The sequence below is a fragment of the Malaclemys terrapin genome, chromosome 4, assembly GCF_027887155.1.
Source record: "Malaclemys terrapin pileata isolate rMalTer1 chromosome 4, rMalTer1.hap1, whole genome shotgun sequence".
Taxonomy (NCBI): domain Eukaryota; kingdom Metazoa; phylum Chordata; order Testudines; family Emydidae; genus Malaclemys; species Malaclemys terrapin.
In genome coordinates this window covers 87,021,069-87,040,932 of record NC_071508.1, presented here as the reverse complement: position 1 = coordinate 87,040,932, position 19,864 = coordinate 87,021,069, and the positions used below count along the sequence as shown (strand labels likewise).

Sequence of the window (19,864 nt, the reverse complement as noted above, 5' to 3'; positions counted from 1 at the left end):
TAGAGCTAATGGAAGCTCCATATATTTTTTTAAAAGCTCCATATTTTTGCACTCTATTCAATTTCCATTAATGTCAATGTAGGTTCATATCCTGTGGTATGATACTATCAGCTCACTGTTTCCTTGTGCTGTCCTGTCGGTCTTTCTGTCTCCATCATTTGTCTCTTCTTTTTGGGACAGGGACCATCTTTTTGCTCTGTATTTGTACAGTGCCTAGCACAATGGGGTCCTGGTCCATGACAGGGCCCCCTTGACACTGCAATAATACAAATCAATAATAATTAACAATAGTGATGATTGGCCCAGAATAACAGCCTAAGTAGAACAGAATTGAATAGAATGGTAAGATTCACAGGACTTGGGGCCAGTGCTGCAGTGAGCTCTGATTTGGGCCTTAAGTGAAAGATGGTCCAGGCCCTTTACCCTAACTGGTTGTAAGAGCTGGAGCAAAGTAAACTGAGGTCCAGACTCTGAGGCAGGGAGCCACTCATATGTATTCATTTTCAGGATTCAAACCTGACTTTGAAAAGCTTCTGGTTAAAATTAAGGATGGGAGAGCTAATTTAATTTCACTTGGAGCCCATCTGAAAATTGAGTTGTAAGTTTAGAACAGAACTTGGTGTTTTTGAGGTTCAAGTTCTGAGTGGCTTTGGCGCTACTGGAGTTCTGATCTGCATATTTGTTTATTTGTTTTTTAAAGATTTCCCTGATCATCCCAGAATTTTTTTAAAAACAAGTATCTTTAATGTTTTTTTTAAATATCACAGGCTTCAATTTAGACACATATTTAAAAAAAATTCCCCTGGGAAAACAATGGTTCAAATTAAGACACTGAAATGTTTGTAAATCTTGGAAAAAGTCACAAAATCTAAACCCTTTAAAAAACTTGTTTAGCCCCTTCCTGTATAAAATTGCTGAATTGATTGATTTTTGAAAAATATATAGTAAATATATTTAAAATAATTAATGGGGTTAAAATGAACATGTATTAGATTTGCAGGATGGGGAAGATTTGGGATAATTTACCACTAAATCCAGAGGCAGACTCATTTGAAGGTAGTTTTGGTTCGGATCCCGGTATCCTGTTAGTTCACCCCATAAAACACATGGGGTGGGGGCGCTGTGGAAGGAAACCAGAAAGAATGAAAGTGAGCTGTATTTCAGAGAAGGACTACAAATCCCAGCGATCTTAGCAGGGTCTCCTCCCGCCCGTTCAGAGGCTGATGAAACTGAAAGTGCCGCAGCAGCGACTGCTGCTTCAGGCCCGGGAGATTATTTCACCTTCAACAACTGTGCGGAGAGGAGGGGAATCAGGTGGCGGTGATAGGCAGACAAAGAGAGTGAGCTTTAAAACAGTGCGACATGAACGGAGGAGTGGACTGGGTCCTCTCGGAGGAAGTGATCGATCTCACCAGAGGACCGTCAGGTACAGAGTTAAAGAGGGGGGTGGGAGGTTGGTCTGCTGGATCTGGGTACTTGTGATCTGGCGTGAAGCCCGGCTTGGTGTAACTCACTTGGCTTCACAGCTGCCAGGAAAGGTCCGGCCTGAGGCCTGTGTAATCCTGGCACTAGTTTCTAGTAGCAAAATCATTTGCAAATACCTTCCGTGTGGAAGAGAAATCTAGGCGGAAGGACTCTGTCTTGTTTGGTTTTAATAAAACCCACAAAACTTTGCTTTTCAAACGTACTTCCAGCTTCTCTGGATGCTCTGGGGGAGGGGCTAACGCTGCTCTGCACTTTGATTCATATGCCTATAAAGGGGTTTGCTCATTGCTCAGTTATATTAGCCTTGTACAGTGGAGTTGGCGTCTGCTGCAGCTGAAAAAAGTCTATAAATAATCTCCACAATGAAAAGGGGCTGGGGCAGGGGAAGAGAATGCAGCTGGATTTTCTGCCAAGAAAATATAAGTATGGTTTTGCTTTTTAAAAAGAAGAACTATGGGGTACTTGAGGTTTAATCAGATACTGACTTTAAACTGTAATGGGGTTCTTTCCCCTCAAAGGGAGATCTAGGAGATGAAAACAAGGCTGAAAGGGAAGCCCTGGTGTTGAACAGGTGTGTGACTGTATTTGTGCTACTGATCAATTAATGACAGTGAGGGGGAGGAGGGGGGAACAATCCTAGAGTTGTAAGATAATGCAACCAGCAGTGAAGTAGTCTCATAGACTTTAAGGTCAGAAGGGACCATTATGATCATCTAGTCTGACCCCCTGCATGCTGCAGGCTATAAAACCCTACCTTGCTTGAAGAGATGGGAGAGATGTTGCTGCTTGTTAATTCTTGGCACTTTGGCCCTGGTTTTTAGAGGTATGTAAGTGTTACTGCGCTTAGTGTTGTGATTTAAGAGTCTAAATATCATTTCCAAAAGGGATTTAGGCACTGTCAATGAGATTCCTAAATGCCTAAGCACAACACTGAGCACAGCAGTGGTTAAATGCCTTTTAAAAATTCAGGCCTTTGGCTTTGTCTAGACCAGTGGTCTCCAAACTTTTTTGATAGTGCACCCCATCAGTAAAAAATTTTTGAGCACGCTCTGCCTGAACTGCCGAAGCAAAAAAAAAAAAAAAAGCGCTCCTCCTGTCACGCACCTCCAAGGATCCTCTTGCATACTCCCTGTGGTGCACGCATCCCTCTTTGGAGGCCACTGGTCTAGACGAAAACCTGGTCTATGCTACACGGTGGAAGAGTCTTCACTTAAATTTCAGAGTAACAGCTGTGTTAGTCTGTATCCGCAAAAAGAAGAACAGGAGTACTTGTGGCACCTTAGAGACTAACAAATTTATTAGAGCATAAGCTTTCGTGGACTACAGCCCACTTCTTCGGATGCATATAGAATGGAACATATAATGAGGAGATATATATATACACACATACAGAGAGCATAAACAGGTGGGAGTTGTCTTACCAACTCTGAGAGGCCAATTAATTAAGAGAAAAAAAAAAAAAAAAAAAAACTTTTGAAGTGATAATCAAGCTAGCCGAGTACAGACAGTGTGATAAGAAGTGTGAGAGTACTTACAAGGGGAGATAGTCAACGTTTGTAATGGCTCAGCCATTCCCAGTCCTTATTCAAACCGGAGTTGATTGTGTCTAGTTTGCATATCAATTCTAGCTCTGTAGTCTCTCTTTGGAGTCTGTTTTTGAAGTTTTTCTGTTGTAATATAGCCACCCGCAGGTCTGTCACTGAATGACCAGACAGGTTAAAGTGTTCTCCCACTGGTTTTTGAGTATTTTGATTCCTGATGTCAGATTTGTGTCCATTAATTCTTTTGCGTAGAGACTGTCCGGTTTGGCCAATGTACATGGCAGAGGGGCATTGCTGGCACATGATGGCATAGATCACATTGGTAGATGTGCAGGTGAACGAGCCCCTGATGGTATGGCTGATGTGATTAGGTCCTATGATGATGTCACTTGAATAGATATGTGGACAGAGTTGGCATCGGGGTTTGTTACAAGGATAGGTTCCTGGGTTAGTGGTTTTGTTCAGTGATGTGTGGTTGCTGGTGAGTATTTGCTTTAGGTTGGGGGGTTGTCTGTAAGCGAGGACAGGTCTGTCTCCCAAGATCTGTGAGAGTAAAGGATCATCTTTCAGGATAGGTTGTAGATCTCTGATGATGCGCTGGAGAGGTTTTAGTTGGGGGCTGAAGGTGACAGCTAGTGGTGTTCTGTTATTTTCTTTGTTGGGCCTGTCTTGTAGGAGGTGACTTCTGGGTACTCGTCTGGCTCTGTCAATCTGTTTTTTCACTTCAGCAGGTGGGTATTGTAGTTTTAAGAATGCTTGATAGAGATCTTGTAGGTGCTTGTCTCTATCCGAGGGATTGGAGCAAATGCGGTTATATCTTAGAGCTTGGCTGTAGACAATGGATCGTGTGGTGTGTCCTGGATGGAAGCTGGAGGCATGTAGGTAAGTGTAGCGGTCAGTAGGTTTCCGGTATAGGGTGGTATTGATGTGACCATCGCTTATTAGCACAGTAGTGTCCAGGAAATGGACCGCTTGTGTGGATTGATCTAGGCTGAGGTTGATGGTGGGATGGAAATTATTGAAATCATGGTGAAATTCCTCAAGGGCTTCTTTTCCATGGGTCCAGATGATGAAGATGTCATCAATGTAGCGCAAGTAGAGTAGGGGCGTTAGGGGACGAGAGCTAAGGAAGCGTTGTTCTAAGTCAGCCATAAAAATGTTGGCATATTGTGGGGCCATGCGGGTACCCATAGCAGTGCCGCTGACTTGAAGGTATATATTGTCCCCAAATGTGAAATAGTTGTGGGTGAGGACAAAATCACAAAGTTCAGCCACCAGGTTAGCTGTGACATTATCAGGGATACTGTTCCTGATAGCTTGTAGTCCATCTTTGTGTGGAATATTGGTGTAGAGGGCTTCTACGTCCATAGTGGCCAGGATGGTGTTTTCTGGAAGATCACCGATGGATTGTAGTTTCCTCAGGAAGTCAGTGGTGTCTCGAAGATAGCTGGGAGTGCTGGTAGCGTAGGGTCTTAGGACAGAGTCTACATAACCAGACAAGCCTGATGTTAGGGTGCCAATGCCTGAGATGATGGGGCGTCCAGGATATCCAGGTTTATGGATCTTGGGTAGCAAATAGAATACCCCTGGTCGGGGTTCTAGGCATGTGTCTGTACAGATTTGTTCCTGTGCTTTGTCAGGGAGTTTTTTTAGCAGATGGTGTAGTTTCTTTAGGTAATCCTCAGTGGGATCAGAGGATAATGGCCTGTAGAATGTGGTGTTAGAGAGCTGTCTAGCAGCCTCCTGGTCATATTCCAATTTATTCATGATGACGACAGCACCTCCTTTGTCAGCCTTTTTGATTATGATGTCAGGGTTGTTTCTGAGGCTGTAGATGGCGTTGTGTTCAGCATGGCTGAGGTTATGTGGTAAGTGATGTTGCATAACAGAACACCACTAGCTGTCACCTTCAGCCCCCAACTAAAACCTCTCCAGCGCATCATCAGAGATCTACAACCTATCCTGAAAGATGATCCTTTACTCTCACAGATCTTGGGAGACAGACCTGTCCTCGCTTACAGACAACCCCCCAACCTAAAGCAAATACTCACCAGCAACCACACATCACTGAACAAAACCACTAACCCAGGAACCTATCCTTGTAACAAACCCCGATGCCAACTCTGTCCACATATCTATTCAAGTGACATCATCATAGGACCTAATCACATCAGCCATACCATCAGGGGCTCGTTCACCTGCACATCTACCAATGTGATCTATGCCATCATGTGCCAGCAATGCCCCTCTGCCATGTACATTGGCCAAACCGGACAGTCTCTACGCAAAAGAATTAATGGACACAAATCTGACATCAGGAATCAAAATACTCAAAAACCAGTGGGAGAACACTTTAACCTGTCTGGTCATTCAGTGACAGACCTGCGGGTGGCTATATTACAACAGAAAAACTTCAAAAACAGACTCCAAAGAGAGACTACAGAGCTAGAATTGATATGCAAACTAGACACAATCAACTCCGGTTTGAATAAGGACTGGGAATGGCTGAGCCATTACAAACGTTGACTATCTCCCCTTGTAAGTACTCTCACACTTCTTATCACACTGTCTGTACTCGGCTAGCTTGATTATCACTTCAAAAGTTTTTTTTTTTTTTTTTTTTTTCTCTTAATTAATTGGCCTCTCAGAGTTGGTAAGACAACTCCCACCTGTTTATGCTCTCTGTATGTGTGTATATATATCTCCTCATTATATGTTCCATTCTATATGCATCCGAAGAAGTGGGCTGTAGTCCACGAAAGCTTATGCTCTAATAAATTTGTTAGTCTCTAAGGTGCCACAAGTACTCCTGTTCTTCTTTTCACTTAAATTTGGCTCCCACTGGTGTAAGTGCCTCTCTATGCCTATTTAGTAACCCAACCTCCATGAGCGGCATAAAGTCATGGTCGATGTAGTTAGGTCAATGACTACGTCACCTTTTATTGGCTTTCAGGAGCCATTTCACAATGCCCCACGCTGACAATACAATCAATACAAGTGCTCCTAGTGAGGACATGCATTGTGGATGCAAGGAGCCAAATGTGCAGACATACAAACGATTTAATAATTGCGGTGGCTGTCTGCTGTATTAGGCTGACATGATTTTGTAGTGTAGACTTGGCCAAAGGGTGAAAACATCTTGACTTAACAAACATGATTTACAGTGCTGCTTACCACCAAGTGTAGCCTCCTTTAAATAGCTATAAAATTATATTAGCTGGTTGTGCTGTAACCTAGGCTCACCCAGTTGCACTTTCTCCCACTTCATGTCTCAACAATTTCCATCCCCTCGATCATAGTCCTCCACTAGAAACATCCCTGTAGTTTCTTTTATCCTGATCCATGTCATGATGGCATTCTCCAGATGAGGATAAAAACCAGGCCCCACTTTGAGGTACAATTTTTCCACTCAAAACTGCTCACCAAACTCATTGTGGTAGCAGTACAAAATACCCTCAGACACGCTGACTGTTGCTCCCCTTGTACCTGTGGAGCTGGAGTGGACCTGTGAGGATGCTAACTTGGATTGCCTTTTCTTTTTAAGCCTTTATTTAAAGAAATTTAATAGTATGGCTGAAGTGTCAATTGTGGACAAAAATTCACCTAACATACTGGTAGCGTAAAGCAGTGATCTCCAAACTTTTTTGATCGCGCACCCCATCAGTAAAAAATTTTTGAGCAACCACCCCCTGCCACACCGGCTCTACCATTTTTGCCAAAGTGCAAAAAAAATTAAAATAAAAAAAAGCCTCTTGGACTCCTGCCTGAACTGCCGAAGCAAAAAAAAAAAAGCGCTCCTCGTGCCACGCACTCCCAAGGATCCACTTGAGCACCCCACTTTGGAGACCACTGGCGTAAAGAACATGGTGTATATTGACGCAAAACATGACTCACATGCCCACAGCAGACAAGGCCCAGAACTTTCAAAAGTGCCTCCTGCTGCTGGGAAAACAGCACGGGTTTGTCTCTCAGAGGTGCGGAGCAGCCCCAATTCCTGTGGAATTCAGCTGGTGGTACGGTTGCTCTGCATTTCTGAAATGGACACACTGGGCATCCAAAATCAGTGGCCACTTCTGAAAAATTTGGTCAGGGTGACCATGTACAACACTAACTGCTTTATGTTTACTGTTGCTGTTTGGTGGATTAATCAAGTAGGTAGCTGAGGGGAGGGAAAGGGAGTGGGGTGGAAGATCCTGAAAGGGTAGTTTTTCCATTTCAGCCCTGGGTACTGTTGCTGGGCCAATCAAACTTTTTTTTTTTTTTCCCCCTTCAGAATGAATTTTTTATTGCATAATCAAAACTGGAGTTAGCTATGGGCCTGACTCAAATGCCTTAATCCAAAGAGTCACAAACGTTGGGGAAGTTTTGAGTCTGGAACTGGACTGCATGGCTCAGGGCTCATCTTTAATTAAAATAAGTATGAATGAAAATCTGCCGGACCTTCAGTCCATACCAGTGCTGCGTATGGCTGGTGACCAGTTTTGGCTCCAGTCACCCTTTGCAGAGACTGCAACACCCACATCTCTGTTGCAGGCATCACTGTTTTTCTTAGGCCTAGGCTACACTAGGTGGGGGCGTTAGAACTAAGATCTGCAACTTCAGCTATGCTATTCGTCAAAGTATCTTAGTTCGACTTACCTGACCGTCCTCACAGCGGTGAGTTGATGGCCGCGGCTCCCCCGTCGACTCCGCTTACTCCTCCTGCCGAGATGGAGTACAGGTGGCGATTCGGGGATCGATTTATCAGACGTGATAAATTGATCCCTGATACATTGACGTACCCTAAGTGAATCTAGTTCCAGTGAAAGGTACTGTCTTGACAGCCTTGAAAGATGAAGTCTTCTAGTTATCCCTAGAACAGGTACCTCGTAGGTAACAGTAGTGAAAATTTCCCTCATCTTGTCCTTCTGGTATGCTGTGATCCTAAACTGAAGTGATTGACTATAAAGGTTGTACTTCAGAATCTGCAGTCAACCCCTCACTGAGGGGATCTGAACATTTCAAAATCCTTTTTTTTTTTTTTTTTTTTTTTCCTTTTTTTTTCCCCCTCCTCCCCTTGATTTCTCTTGGTGGTACCATCCTATACACATAAGAACATTTCATTGTATAGAACTGAAGGGGAACAGAGTTTAAGAAGACATGAAGAAGTCAGTTCATGAGCACTGCTATTTTGTGGATTTCCTTAAAGTAGAGGATATATATGTTTTGGGGTTTGATGTTTTTTAAATGAGAGAGAGAGAAAGGGGAAGAGGAAATCTTAGTTTTTTCAACTCCTTACTGAAGGTAGGTATGACTTGAGTCTAGCAAGTTATTTCACATTGACTTATAGTAATGACTTGTTGTCACTACTAACCTATCTAATATTTCTGTCCAGGACTTTGTACTCTGCTTGTAACATTAGTATCTAAGTACCTGACCTTGAATATGTGCAATCTGAAGGTGAAAGACCACATATCCCTTGAATTATCCAGTTCAGTTCAGGTGTGTGAGGCTGGTGTACAGTTGTTAGGGTACTCCTTATCCTGGTGCTGCTTCAGATGTCTTAGCACTGCTTCTTTGGTGTCAGCATCAGGGCATGATTCAACCTGCTAATCAAGTTCTAACTTGCTAGATGTATGCCTTGGGGCTCATGCTGACTTGCAGTTATTCTTGTACATTAAAGAACACTCTGACCTGAATTTATTTGCTAGCACTTGGTGTCTTTGTGTTAGGGCCTCTGGCTCTTAGCTATGATTGTTGATACACTTCTATATAAGGATTAGATATTTTATAGAGTTAAATAGCAAAATAATCTGTAGGGTCCAAGGTGTCTTCATTTCCTCATAATATCAAAGCACTTATCACATAGTTTATCATTCACTTCTTTGGCAAAGTTCAGGTGCTGTACAGTTTAATCCTTTTTTAAATATGAATGTTGACTGTGCTTGCAAACTGTTAAGATGGGTATGGTCACATCTCTGGCAAAAGTTTGTTGAACAGGAAGAAGTATTTACAATAGCAGAACAATATGTTTAAAAATATATTCTGATTATGCTGCTCAAAAATCACATTTTATGGCATGCCGAATTATTTTATAGATTCATCTTGCAATATTTTGCCATTTGATCTTTCTACAGGCTAAGAAAGCTACCAATGTCTATTTCCTCTTCTTTGAAAAGGAAGAATTGTGAAACATGCACCTGTTCTGAATACAGTAGATTCTGCTTAATAGCAACCTGGATATTAACAACTTCCAGTGAATAGCAACATTTTGCTGGGAACCAATTCCCTTTCATTGATTATAATGTTGATGGGATTCTGATACTGGCAACAGCATTCTGCTTATTATCAACTTTTTTGGGGAGGGCAGAAAGGCTCCATCTACAGGCAGGCTTGTGGGGCTGCAGGCAGAGAGGGGAGTGCAGAGACCACCTGGCTGCAGTCCCACAAATCTGCTTGCTGTTGATGCTCAGCTCATCCCAGCGCTTCCTTCTGGGAGAGCAGGTCTGCAAACTTCCCTGTGGATAGGGACCACACAGGAGATAAGGGTTGTGGGTGGGCAGGAGAGGGGAAGGGAAGCTGTGGGCAAAGGGAGGTAGCTGCAGCCCAGATGCTGGAACTGCATGGTACTTCTCTCTGTCCCTGTGCTCTCTCAACTGCACCCTGCTGGGGGACTCCATAAGGAAGGAAGTGCTGGGATGTGCTGAGCTCCCTCATCCGGAGAGTACAGGAAGAAGTACCATGCAGCTCCGTGGGCCCCAGTGCTCCCCGGAAAGCCCTGACGTTCCGGCTGCATCTCTGTTCCCTGCTGCTGCTCTACTTGCAAGCGGGTTTGTGGGGCTGCAACCAGGGAAGGCACATCCCAGCACTTCCTTCCCTGGCTCCTGCCTCACAAACATGTCTTCCACTTATTAGCAACTGCTGGTTAATAGCAACTTTTTGCTGGCAACAGAGGGGCTGCTAATAAGTGGAGTCCACTGTACCTGTTTCTGGTCACCAAAAATATCCCTCCTCCACATCTTCCAAACTGCATCCTCTGATAGAAATAATGAGTCTTCTAGATTTTTGCCTTGATTGCTGAAAACCTATGAAAATCTCACTTTTGTTATTGTTCATTAGTGTTTCTATCACTAGAATGGGATCCTCTGATGTTTCTGGTAAATCTTGACTTCCTCTCAAGTTTTCTCTGTCACTGATTTCTCTGTTCCAGGATTACTATGCTTCATGGGAAATGCTTTGTGGGTTTGTTTGGTTTTTACCACACACTTTTTGTGGCATCTCATTCAAGTATCTTTTAACCCAGACGTTAGTGCATTAGTAACATCACTACCTCGCTTCTCCCAAACCCTGCTAGCAATTCCATCCTCTCCACCATTTGTCTGAAGCTGACAGGAAAGGGAACAAAGAGGCTGGGAAATGTCAAGGCTGCCATTAGTGTTGCTGTATTTATCAGCCCGTAGGGGCACTTTCTGAACACTATGGCTCACCCTAGACCCTCTGATCTCCTATAACTGAGCTAAAAAGCCACTTCCAAGGCGGGACAAGTTAGCTTTTATTTGCCATTCTGTTCACAAGTCTTCTGTTTCATATTCCTCTACCCAGTGCATCGAAGGAGAGAGCATCAGCCTGGTTAAGTGTGCGCATCTGGGACTTGCTTTCAGACCATGCTTGGAATAGCTTCTGAGTAACAGGATCATGTCAGAAGGAGATTATTTTCTCCCTTCCCTCCCTCAGATGTTTGGTCTGTCTGTCTGCTCCTGACTTCCCAAGTTTCATGCTGCCGGATCATCTCCCTCCTCATCATTTATTATTTACAGATATTTTGTTGCATTGTGGTACAGACTGTGCTCTAGCAGTCCATGGGGCTCCAGCCTTTGAGTTCAGTCTGTTCTTCTGGATTAGACTAAGCAACAAGTCTTAATCTTCCAATGCACTTTAATCCGCTGGCTGGTTACAGCCAGAGTTCTGTAATCAACTTTATTTTTAACAAACAAAAAAAACCCAAACTGCCTCAATCAGGCCATAACTTCACACCAAAAAATTGAAATAGATGATTTTTTTTTTTGTTGATGCCCTAGTCCTTTTGAATTCATTTCCTGTCCTGTTTCAGATTCCAGGGACAGCACAAAGTGCTTGCACAGTTGCTGCTGATGCTTACATAAAATGTGAAGTGGATAAGAAGTCTGTCAACTCATTATGTCCTTGGGTAAAACTCTGCACTCAAATACCCTAAGAACATAACATAAGAACGGCCATACTGGGTCAGACCAAAGGTCCATCCAGCCCAGTATCCTGTCTACTGACAGTGGCCAATGCCAGGGGCCCCAGAGGGAGTGAACCTAACAGGTAATGATCAAGTGATTTCTCTCCTGCCATCCATCTCCACCCTCTGACAAACAGAGGCTAGGGACACCCTAGGGCCTGATCCAATGACTTGTAAACATTAAATCATGGTTAAACACAGGACTGGAAGTTGAGTGATCTGGGCTCGGAGACCCTGAGACAGTCAGGTAACCTCTTGGTGCCTCAGCTTCCCCATCTATAAAATGGGGATAATACTTCCTACCTCACAAAGGTGTTGGGAGGCTTGATTAATTATTGCTTGAAGCTAGACCTACAGAATGATCCATTGTGAAGTGTAGAGTCTTTTGGTTTCCTTGAAAGAAACAGTTATTGATGAGAAGGTGTTCTGGATAGTGAGAACTGAAGAAGGCACTGCTGCACTGGGGCCACTTCTTCCCCCTAACTACAAGGATGTATTGGACCTATTTTCTTATCTACTTGACACTGTCTGTCTCCTGTGTGTCTCAGGATTGGGCTTTAACATCGTTGGTGGGATGGATCAGCAGTACATTGCCAATGACAGTGGCATCTACGTCAGCCGGATCAAAGAAGATGGGGCTGCCGCCCTTGATGGCCGATTACAAGAGGGAGACAAAATTTTAGCGGTAAGTCACTCCCTGGAAGGCATGCGTTTGGGGGATCAGGGAGAGTTTTGGCCAGCAAGGAGATGAGATGGGACATTCTGTAGACCAGAGACCATCCTCATCCAGTTTTGCCTTTTTGCTTTGCTGGAAACATTCCTTGGCCTTTGGGCTTGCACAGCTATGTGATGTGCGTCTAAAAGTTTTTTATGGTACTAATAGCCTGATTTTCCTCTCATTCTGGTATTTCAGTACTGTAGCTCCACTGACTTTTCTGGAGTTGCTTGTGATTTATATCCATGTGGGAGGAGAATCCATCTTCCAGTGGCTAGGTTTCTCTCCCCAGCATACTAGTCAGTATGATCAGGATTATTATTAACCCTTTGCTCGGGAGGAGCTGGGTTTCCTATGAAAGGTTTCACTGTAACCCTGGCTGCTTTCCTTGCCAGTACCATGGTTAAGGTGGATTAGAGGTGGTCTGAAGATTTTCTTCTGCTATTGTCAGTTATACAAGGTGATAGCACTTTAACAAGCAAAGAACAACAAAGAAATCTGCTAAAATATGATACATCATTTGTATGTTTAATGGATTTTTATTTTTATATAAACTTACTGGTACTTGTTCTAATGTTCCAGTTTTAGGCTTAGTTTATTTATATAAGAGTTGCTTGTGTAAGTTGGCGCTTGATTGCTGAATCAAGAGTGATGGATAAGTACCTTATCCTAACAGTGTAATAATTGTGTACAAGCAGTTGAAGGATGTAAATTCTGAGAAAGGGGAAGAATAGTTCAGTGAGATCCAATGAGGAATTACTAGGAGTAATGGGATGAAATTTAGCAAAAAACACCTTGCGCTGAGTATCAGGAAATACTTCATGATGGTGAAATCTACAAGGCTTCGAAACATTCTTTTGTGAGTAGTAGCAACCTCGTTATTGGAATTATTTGAAACTGGACAGGACAAAGCATCATGGAATATATTGTAGGGGGTAATCTTGCGTAGAGCCCCTGGTTGGGTTTCCATTGGTGCATTTGCTTATCCAATGGGTCTTATCCATTTTTCAAGCCTTATTTCCAATAAAAGTGTGTTATCCGTGAAAGCCAATAAAAGGGTTGAGGTGTTCACTAACTGAAGATGCAGGTTTTTATTTTGGATTGCATGTTGAATTTGTTAATCAATATTCATCCATTAAGCATGAATACATCCCATGCCACATTATTTGACCGTAGATAAATGTCACAGTATAGGGCAACCTGTGCATTCAGTGGTCCAGCAAGGGCACCTGCTCTCCGGCTGGGGAGCTGGAGGCCTTTGCCTTTCTTGGGTGGAAACCCATGTCTCTTTTCCTTCTGACCTGGGTATTTCCAGACTGCACAGTCCCCTGACTATACTGTGTTATTCCCAGTACAAACCAGTTTCCCAAGCATTCCTGTTCTTTCTCTTCAGAGATGGTGAATAGTGTGACTGCCCACAGTTACAGGTACCACACAGCTCTTTGTGTAAGCCTATTTTATTCTCCGGGTAAAAGCAAGAGAGAAACTACACATGTACTAATATGCTTGCCAGAGATCACCCCAACCCTAACATGGGCTTTGGCTGGAGCAGTCCTTCTAAACCCCACCCAAGGGATTTCCTTGTGCTTCCAAGTTCATCACCGCTACAACTCAGAACAAACCCCCCTGTCTTATGTGGCCTCCGTAGGCCCAGTCCTTCCAACCCTACCCTAAGGACTGGAGCCTTCCATGGGCCAGCAGTCCTGTCCATTAGCTGGATCAGGAAGAAGGCCCTGGGCCAGCTTAAAACCAGGCTATTTATCCAAAAACATTTTCTGTGTCTGTGGGTTCCTGGGGAATTCAGTTTGAACTTGTATGTGTGCATCTCTCCAGGGGGGTGGCTTCAAAGGGCTAATGACAGAGGGATTACATTCGTATCCCCTTCCTCCTAGAGGAGTTATATACATTTTCACAATAACACATACACAGTTGTATTTTTAATATAAAGAACCCCAAAGATATTAAACACCGTTCAATTAGGTTTAACTTAATTCAATAAAGTTCATTCAGGACATTACAGGAAATTGTCTGTCACAGATACACTAAAAGTGTGCCCATTCTAAAATGGGCAAATGCTAACACATCTAGTCTATTTTCTTTTTAAAAACTGCATATTTATCAAATGTTTAGTGTAAATGTATATCTTTTGTTTATGCACAAATATCCTTTAAATGTTTTATTTAAACGTTTTTAAACATGGTCTGTTTTAAAGAGAGGAAATTTTCCAAGAATGAATCGAAGGATAAAATGAGAGGATGGGTCTTAGGGTAAATTAACACATTCTGTTCCAGTTCCTCTTTAAAGGAGGATTGCAAAAGTGTGGTTCCCCCCGCCCCTTCCTTTTTCTTAAGACTTCTTTAGAATCCCCAAAGGGGACTCTCTCTGTGTGTGTGTGTGTGTGTGTGTGTGTGTGTGTGTGGCTTTAAAATATGTAACTAACTTTGTTTAGTTTTTGGTTTTTGTTTTGACTGTCATTAGATTCATTTCATTATAACCTCCTGTTTTTTGTTTCCATGTAACTTTCTCTACATCTCTTCTCTTTGGATTAAAATTTCTCATGCTTCATCTCAAATCAATGTTCAACCTGTTTTCTTCAAACTTTGCAAATAAAAACCCACACATCACAGTTCAGGTTTTTTTTTTTTTTTTTTTTCCCCCCCCCCCCCCCAGCTATGCCAATATGAAGGAGGCTATTTATTTTATTTATTTATTATTTTTAATGAAAAAGACTTGGGTAACTCAGATTAGCTTTTGAACTTCATACTTGACATGCATTTAGTCCTCCGTGTAGACAAGGGCTTGTGAAGAAATTTGGGGTTACAGGCGGTTTCAGAATGACATAGCCACTGTGTGGTGTTCTTCATTTTCAGTCGATCCATTTTATAAGTTTTCCTCCTCCTCAAAATACCATATTTCCTTTGACATTGCATCTGCTCCTCCAAAAGATAAAAACATCACTTACAGTAGAACCCATTTTTATTTCAAAATGTTTCAGACCACTCAGTCTCAAAAACCACTTAAGTAAATAGGGGGTTGGATAAGACAGGTAAGCTAATGGGCACGTAATTTTATAGCTGGATTGGATAAATGGGATTCTATTGTATTAAGCCCCTGCCTCACCCTCTGTATATCAGAATTAGAGGTGAACCCAAGCTGCAAAAGTTCAGAACCAACTTTGAACTTAGAAAAGTTTAGCAATGCTTTGAATTGGGGTTTCGGTTTGGGATCCTCTCTAATTGGCATATACTGAGGTCCTGCTTAATTGTCTGGTAACAGAAAGTGACTTTAATGCCTTCTTCCAGTCATTAACTCTTGCATTTAGAATAATTCTGACTACCTAAACTGGCTGCTGTTATTTTGTTCTGCAGTGCTGAGAGATGACTTTTGATCTCACAGCTACCAGTTCTCCTTTTTATTCCTGTGTTAGATTAACGGCAGGGACCTGAAGAACTTGCTGCACAAGGATGCTGTGGAACTGTTCAGGAATGCAGGCTGCGACGTTTCTCTGAAAGTTCAACACCGGGTGTGTATTGCCAGCTTCTGGTGGTTGTCCTTGAGGCCCTGCTACCATGGTTTGGGTCAGACTGTAGGAGAGTCCTTGTAAATCCCTGTCTGCTTTGAACCTCTGGGAATTCCACTCTTCCTCTCTACAATGTATATGGTGGTTGGAGGGGGAGGATTTAGAGGATTGGGTTTGTATTTATGTAATGAATGCACTCTTCTGCTAGAGTGAACATTCAAGTGCATGAACATAGGGCAATATCCATCCCGTCATATTTAGTGATGCTCTGGAGGGGGTTGGAAAGTGTAGTATGGTGGAGTCTTCTGATCTTTTCTTTGCTACGGGGCGTTGGAGTGGTATGGTCCCACCCTCTTTATCCAGTCGTTTAACAGGCAAAATACGTCTCACCGGACAGTCAGATGAAATCCCAAGTCTTCTCCCATATTTAATCTCTGGTGCCATGTTGTCCATGGAGGGAGGGATGTAAGATGGTGGGAGAAGAGGTTGGGGGCCTTGTGTGACAAGTCCTGATTCAGAATATAGTTCTACAGGTAAGGAGTAAAACCCCTCTAGAGGGGGGCTGGGTTGCACAGAAATTGGTGTTTGTCTACTGAGCCTTTCCTGGTAGGCTACTGATTCAAATCTGGCCCAGTCACTGGTGATTGAACATTACAATCTGCGGACTGTTTAGTACCTATGTGAAAAGAGTTGCTGGACTCAGTGCAGTTCTAGTGGGCATGTGTCCATGCAATTAAAACCCCACCATGCTTGACATTCATTGTTCTCCTTGTTGGCAGTCTCAGCTGAGAGGCCAAAGACTCTCCAAAGGAGAGAGAACTCCCCTCTCATCCCTAGCTGTCCTCCCTCCAGGGTCGAGGCATATGTGTAGTGTCAGGAAAGAAGTCTGTGCTGCTGCTGCTTAAACTGTACCAGTTCTAGCTCTGGAGACCAAGAGGAATCTAAAATCAGCTGCTGTCAGTCTGGCACCTCTAGCCATCACTACAGTTGATTAAAGAAGTGCTGACCTATCACTAGGGCAGCTCTTGTGAAACAGTATGTGAATAGGTCATGCTGAATTGTGGTGTGTATGTACTTGTACCACTGCCATCTGCTGCATGAATCTTACCTGTCCCAAGTGTTTGATTCTCTGTCGAGTGACTGGCTTACAAACAGGATATGGAAGCATCAATACTACTCATAGCTAATGGAGGTTTTCTTTGACTCCAGGTGCAGAGTCATGCCTTTTGGAGCAGAAGGTTCTGCATTCTAACCCTCCCAGGCCCCAAGTGTACAGTATGCTGATGACCATGTCGTTGTGTGTGTTTCTAGAACCACACATTCCTCATATAGGGTTGCTTTCTGTCTTGCCCCAATGGTGCGGGGTCTCCTTACCGCTGATGCTCTTCTTTCCCTTTTAGTTGCAGCCACAGAATGGTCCAGCTGGTCATAGAGGAGATGGAGAACCAGATGGTATTCCCCTAGCTGTCATTTTGGTGCCAGTATTGGCCATTGCAGTGGCTACAGTGTGGGCCTTCATGCGGTATCGACAGCGGATGTGAAACATTCCCCTCCGAAGATGTGCATATATATTCCACAGCTACATTATAATTTAAAGAGAGAATCAACAGTTTTATCCTGGACTAATGCCACAAAGGATTGTTGCCTCTTGTAAAGCTGCTGCTGATGTTCACTATGTTCTGATTTTTCTTGTGGGGTTGATGGAGAAAGGAGGTAAATGGGGAGGTGAGATCAGCGTGTGTAAACAAATATGCCATTTTCATTGATCCCATGGAAGTTTTGCCATCCCCTTTCTCACACCATGAACTTTCAAACACTTATGTATTTTAGGATTTGACTTTGGGGGGAGAAGGCTGTGGGTGTGTTTTAAGAGCAAAACTTTTATTTTGAGAATTTCCTTGTTCTCATCTCATTCCTCCTACAACCAGTGATCAACCTCTCTGAATCAAGAATGAAGAGGAGTGCGCACTGTTTTTATTTTCTTCTTTTGGGTAGGGTGGGGTGATTAAATAAATGCCTTAGAGAAATGTATACCATCTAATCTGGTTTCCCACTTAAAGTTCCCAGAGGAACTGCTGTTGTAAAACAAATATGCAATATCAGTGAGATGTTGTACTGGCCCTGGAAAGGCAGGAGGCAGCAGCGGGTAGAAGGAGAGAGGAGTAAGGATAGAAGGCTTAGGAATGAAGAACCAAAGAATTGTAACAGAAGGCTTTTGACAAAGTGCTAGGATACTGGAGAGACACCCAATAGCATCAGAAATGGCCCAATGGGGGGAGAGAGAGGTCTCTAAAGTGGAGGTAAACCAACAGCATGTTTAGTCTATGGAGCTACCAGAAGCACCATCTCTCAGGTTACAGAATAATTTTTGGAGGCAGGGGGTGGAAATAGAACACTCATTTTACCCAGACTTATTGCAGCAGCTGACCTGCTGTCTGCAGTGTCCTGCAGCCTGGAAGACCTTAGCGTGAGGTGGTCCGTGGTATGGTCTTGGTCCATCTAGGCTATTGCTTGCTTGCTGAGGCTCTGACATGGCTGCTGGGGAGTTACACCAATGGGCAAAGCATGGGATGGAGGAGGAAGATGCACAGTCCTGGCAGGTATTCTGTAGCCACACTAGATTCTTCTTGCGGGGGGGGCAGAAGGGGGACAGGGAAGGCTTGGTAAGAAAGATGAATTGGCAAAAAACATACAATGCCTTGCCACAAAGGAGAACAACGAAGCCTACTGGGGTGTTTTACAGGCTGCTAGTTCTATAATAATGCTGGGGGAAATGAGCAATACCATGTTCCTTTGAGAGAGTAAAGCTCGCCGGTATCTGGACTGAAGGAAGCCAGAGTCACTCTAGTGGGGTAGCGGGGAGGAGAATACGCACAGGATGTCAGTGCTTCAAGGCACTTTAATCTTTTGTTTTTTAAATAGGCTGTAGAACAAGCCACTTCTAGGTGCTTGATGTAGCCTTTGAACCATGCTTGTTAGGCCACAGTGCCTGGAAGAAATGTGTGTGTGTGGTAGAGTGTTTAGTGAATAAGACTGTGAAGTAGGAGACCATCTCTGCAAAAGCTGTGATTGAATTTTATCTGCAGGATTGTAACTCCTCACTCTGTCTGGTTTTAAACACATCAGCTGACCTCAGTGGAGTAAGACCTGTTTTTCTTGTCTCCCAGAAAGAATGTGTTCTTTTGTAAAAAGACAAGTGATATGTATTGTCTGTATAAATGCCAAAAATCACATATGCAATATATGTATACAAACAAGAGAAACTGAATTGATGGCCCTCTCCGTTCTTTACTTTTCTCATCCCTAGCCTTCCTCTGTTTTTATAGGACACTTTTTGTTATACAGATATTTAGAATGCCACAGGATGACTGGCTGGAGATGTTTTTCTATAGTGGTAGGATGAAGGCCCGTGTGCTGTAGTATTTGACATTCCCATAGCATTGTCAAGGATCCTAGAGTGCTACACCAGCTATATACATAAAGCATCCCTTACTTCAGGCACAGCAAGGAGGAGAGCACGAGGGAGAAGTTTGCCCAAGGTTCCTAAAGCAAACCTCAGCTCTTGCCAAAAGTACTGTGAGATTTTGACAGCCGTATGTGCAAAGGGGATGGTTTGTGCCCACAGTTCTGTGGTCAATGGCTTATTTATCTGTTTTGCATGCATAATCATGATTATCCACAGGAGGGTGCCCAACTAACTCTTTGTGTCCACAATCAAGGCTGTACATTTGTGAGTCTAGGTCTCTATTCAAACATTTGGCCACCTGTCCATGCAGAGGAAATAGAACCTCTTGTTATAAGGTGACACTTCCTGTCAGAATAACTTGGCCATTTTGAATTTAACAGTTCTTCAGACAAGAATGTCCACTAGTAACTGGATTGGTGTGTGTGTGTTTTTTTTTAAATACAGCACTGTTCACCAGTAGAAGCTCCCCATGAGACTGAAACTAGAACATAAATAAGTTACAAACCCTCACCAGGAAAGAGAACACAACTTTTCAGATTAGAGTGAAAAAGCGACAGTTTTATGTTTGTGAATCTTGCAGGGAGCATGAATCTAGCAACTGGATGTACAAAAGTTTGGTATTTCCAAAATAGAAATGGGCAAGCAGCTGGCAAACCATTGCTGAACAGAAGAAAATATATGGCCCTGCATCACCTGAAGGCAAGATGGTGTTACAGTCTAAGTCACTAGTAGGAATTGCAAACTAATTCTTAGTTTGACAGTCATTTGTATCGACAGTCAATGGCAATAACAAGGATATAGATCACTAAGGAAATAAGGAGATTATGTAGAGCAAAGGAGCTCCAAATGTGACACAATGCCCTTCCCTTCCCTCCCCTCCCTGTGGCCAAATGTG

At 43.2% G+C, this 19,864-nt stretch overlaps 1 protein-coding gene and 1 long non-coding RNA gene across 2 annotated transcripts; one reads left to right on the top strand and one right to left on the bottom strand.

The window, feature by feature from the left end:
- On the bottom strand, positions 1 to 1,593 carry LOC128835883 (uncharacterized). Its single transcript, XR_008444709.1, has 3 exons — positions 1,515 to 1,593; positions 1,027 to 1,120; positions 1 to 256 (listed from the first exon to the last, which is right to left on the bottom strand). It is a non-coding gene; the product is annotated as an uncharacterized LOC128835883 (long non-coding RNA).
- On the top strand, positions 1,215 to 18,775 carry SYNJ2BP (synaptojanin 2 binding protein). Its single transcript, XM_054025758.1, has 4 exons — positions 1,215 to 1,426; positions 11,817 to 11,953; positions 15,411 to 15,506; positions 16,904 to 18,775. Exons 1-4 carry the CDS (start codon positions 1,363 to 1,365, stop codon positions 17,042 to 17,044), a joined length of 438 nt encoding a protein of 145 aa, XP_053881733.1. The 5' UTR covers positions 1,215 to 1,362; the 3' UTR covers positions 17,045 to 18,775.
- The last annotated feature ends 1,089 nt before the right edge of the window (positions 18,776 to 19,864 follow it).

Coding starts and splice junctions, on each gene's coding strand:
- SYNJ2BP (XM_054025758.1), top strand. CDS start 1,363: ATGAACGGAGGAGTGGACTGGGTCCTCTCGGAGGAAGTGATCGATCTC. Junction 1,427..11,816: donor TCTCACCAGAGGACCGTCAG/GTACAGAGTTAA, acceptor TGTGTGTCTCAG/GATTGGGCTTTAACATCGTT. Junction 11,954..15,410: donor AGGGAGACAAAATTTTAGCG/GTAAGTCACTCC, acceptor TTCCTGTGTTAG/ATTAACGGCAGGGACCTGAA.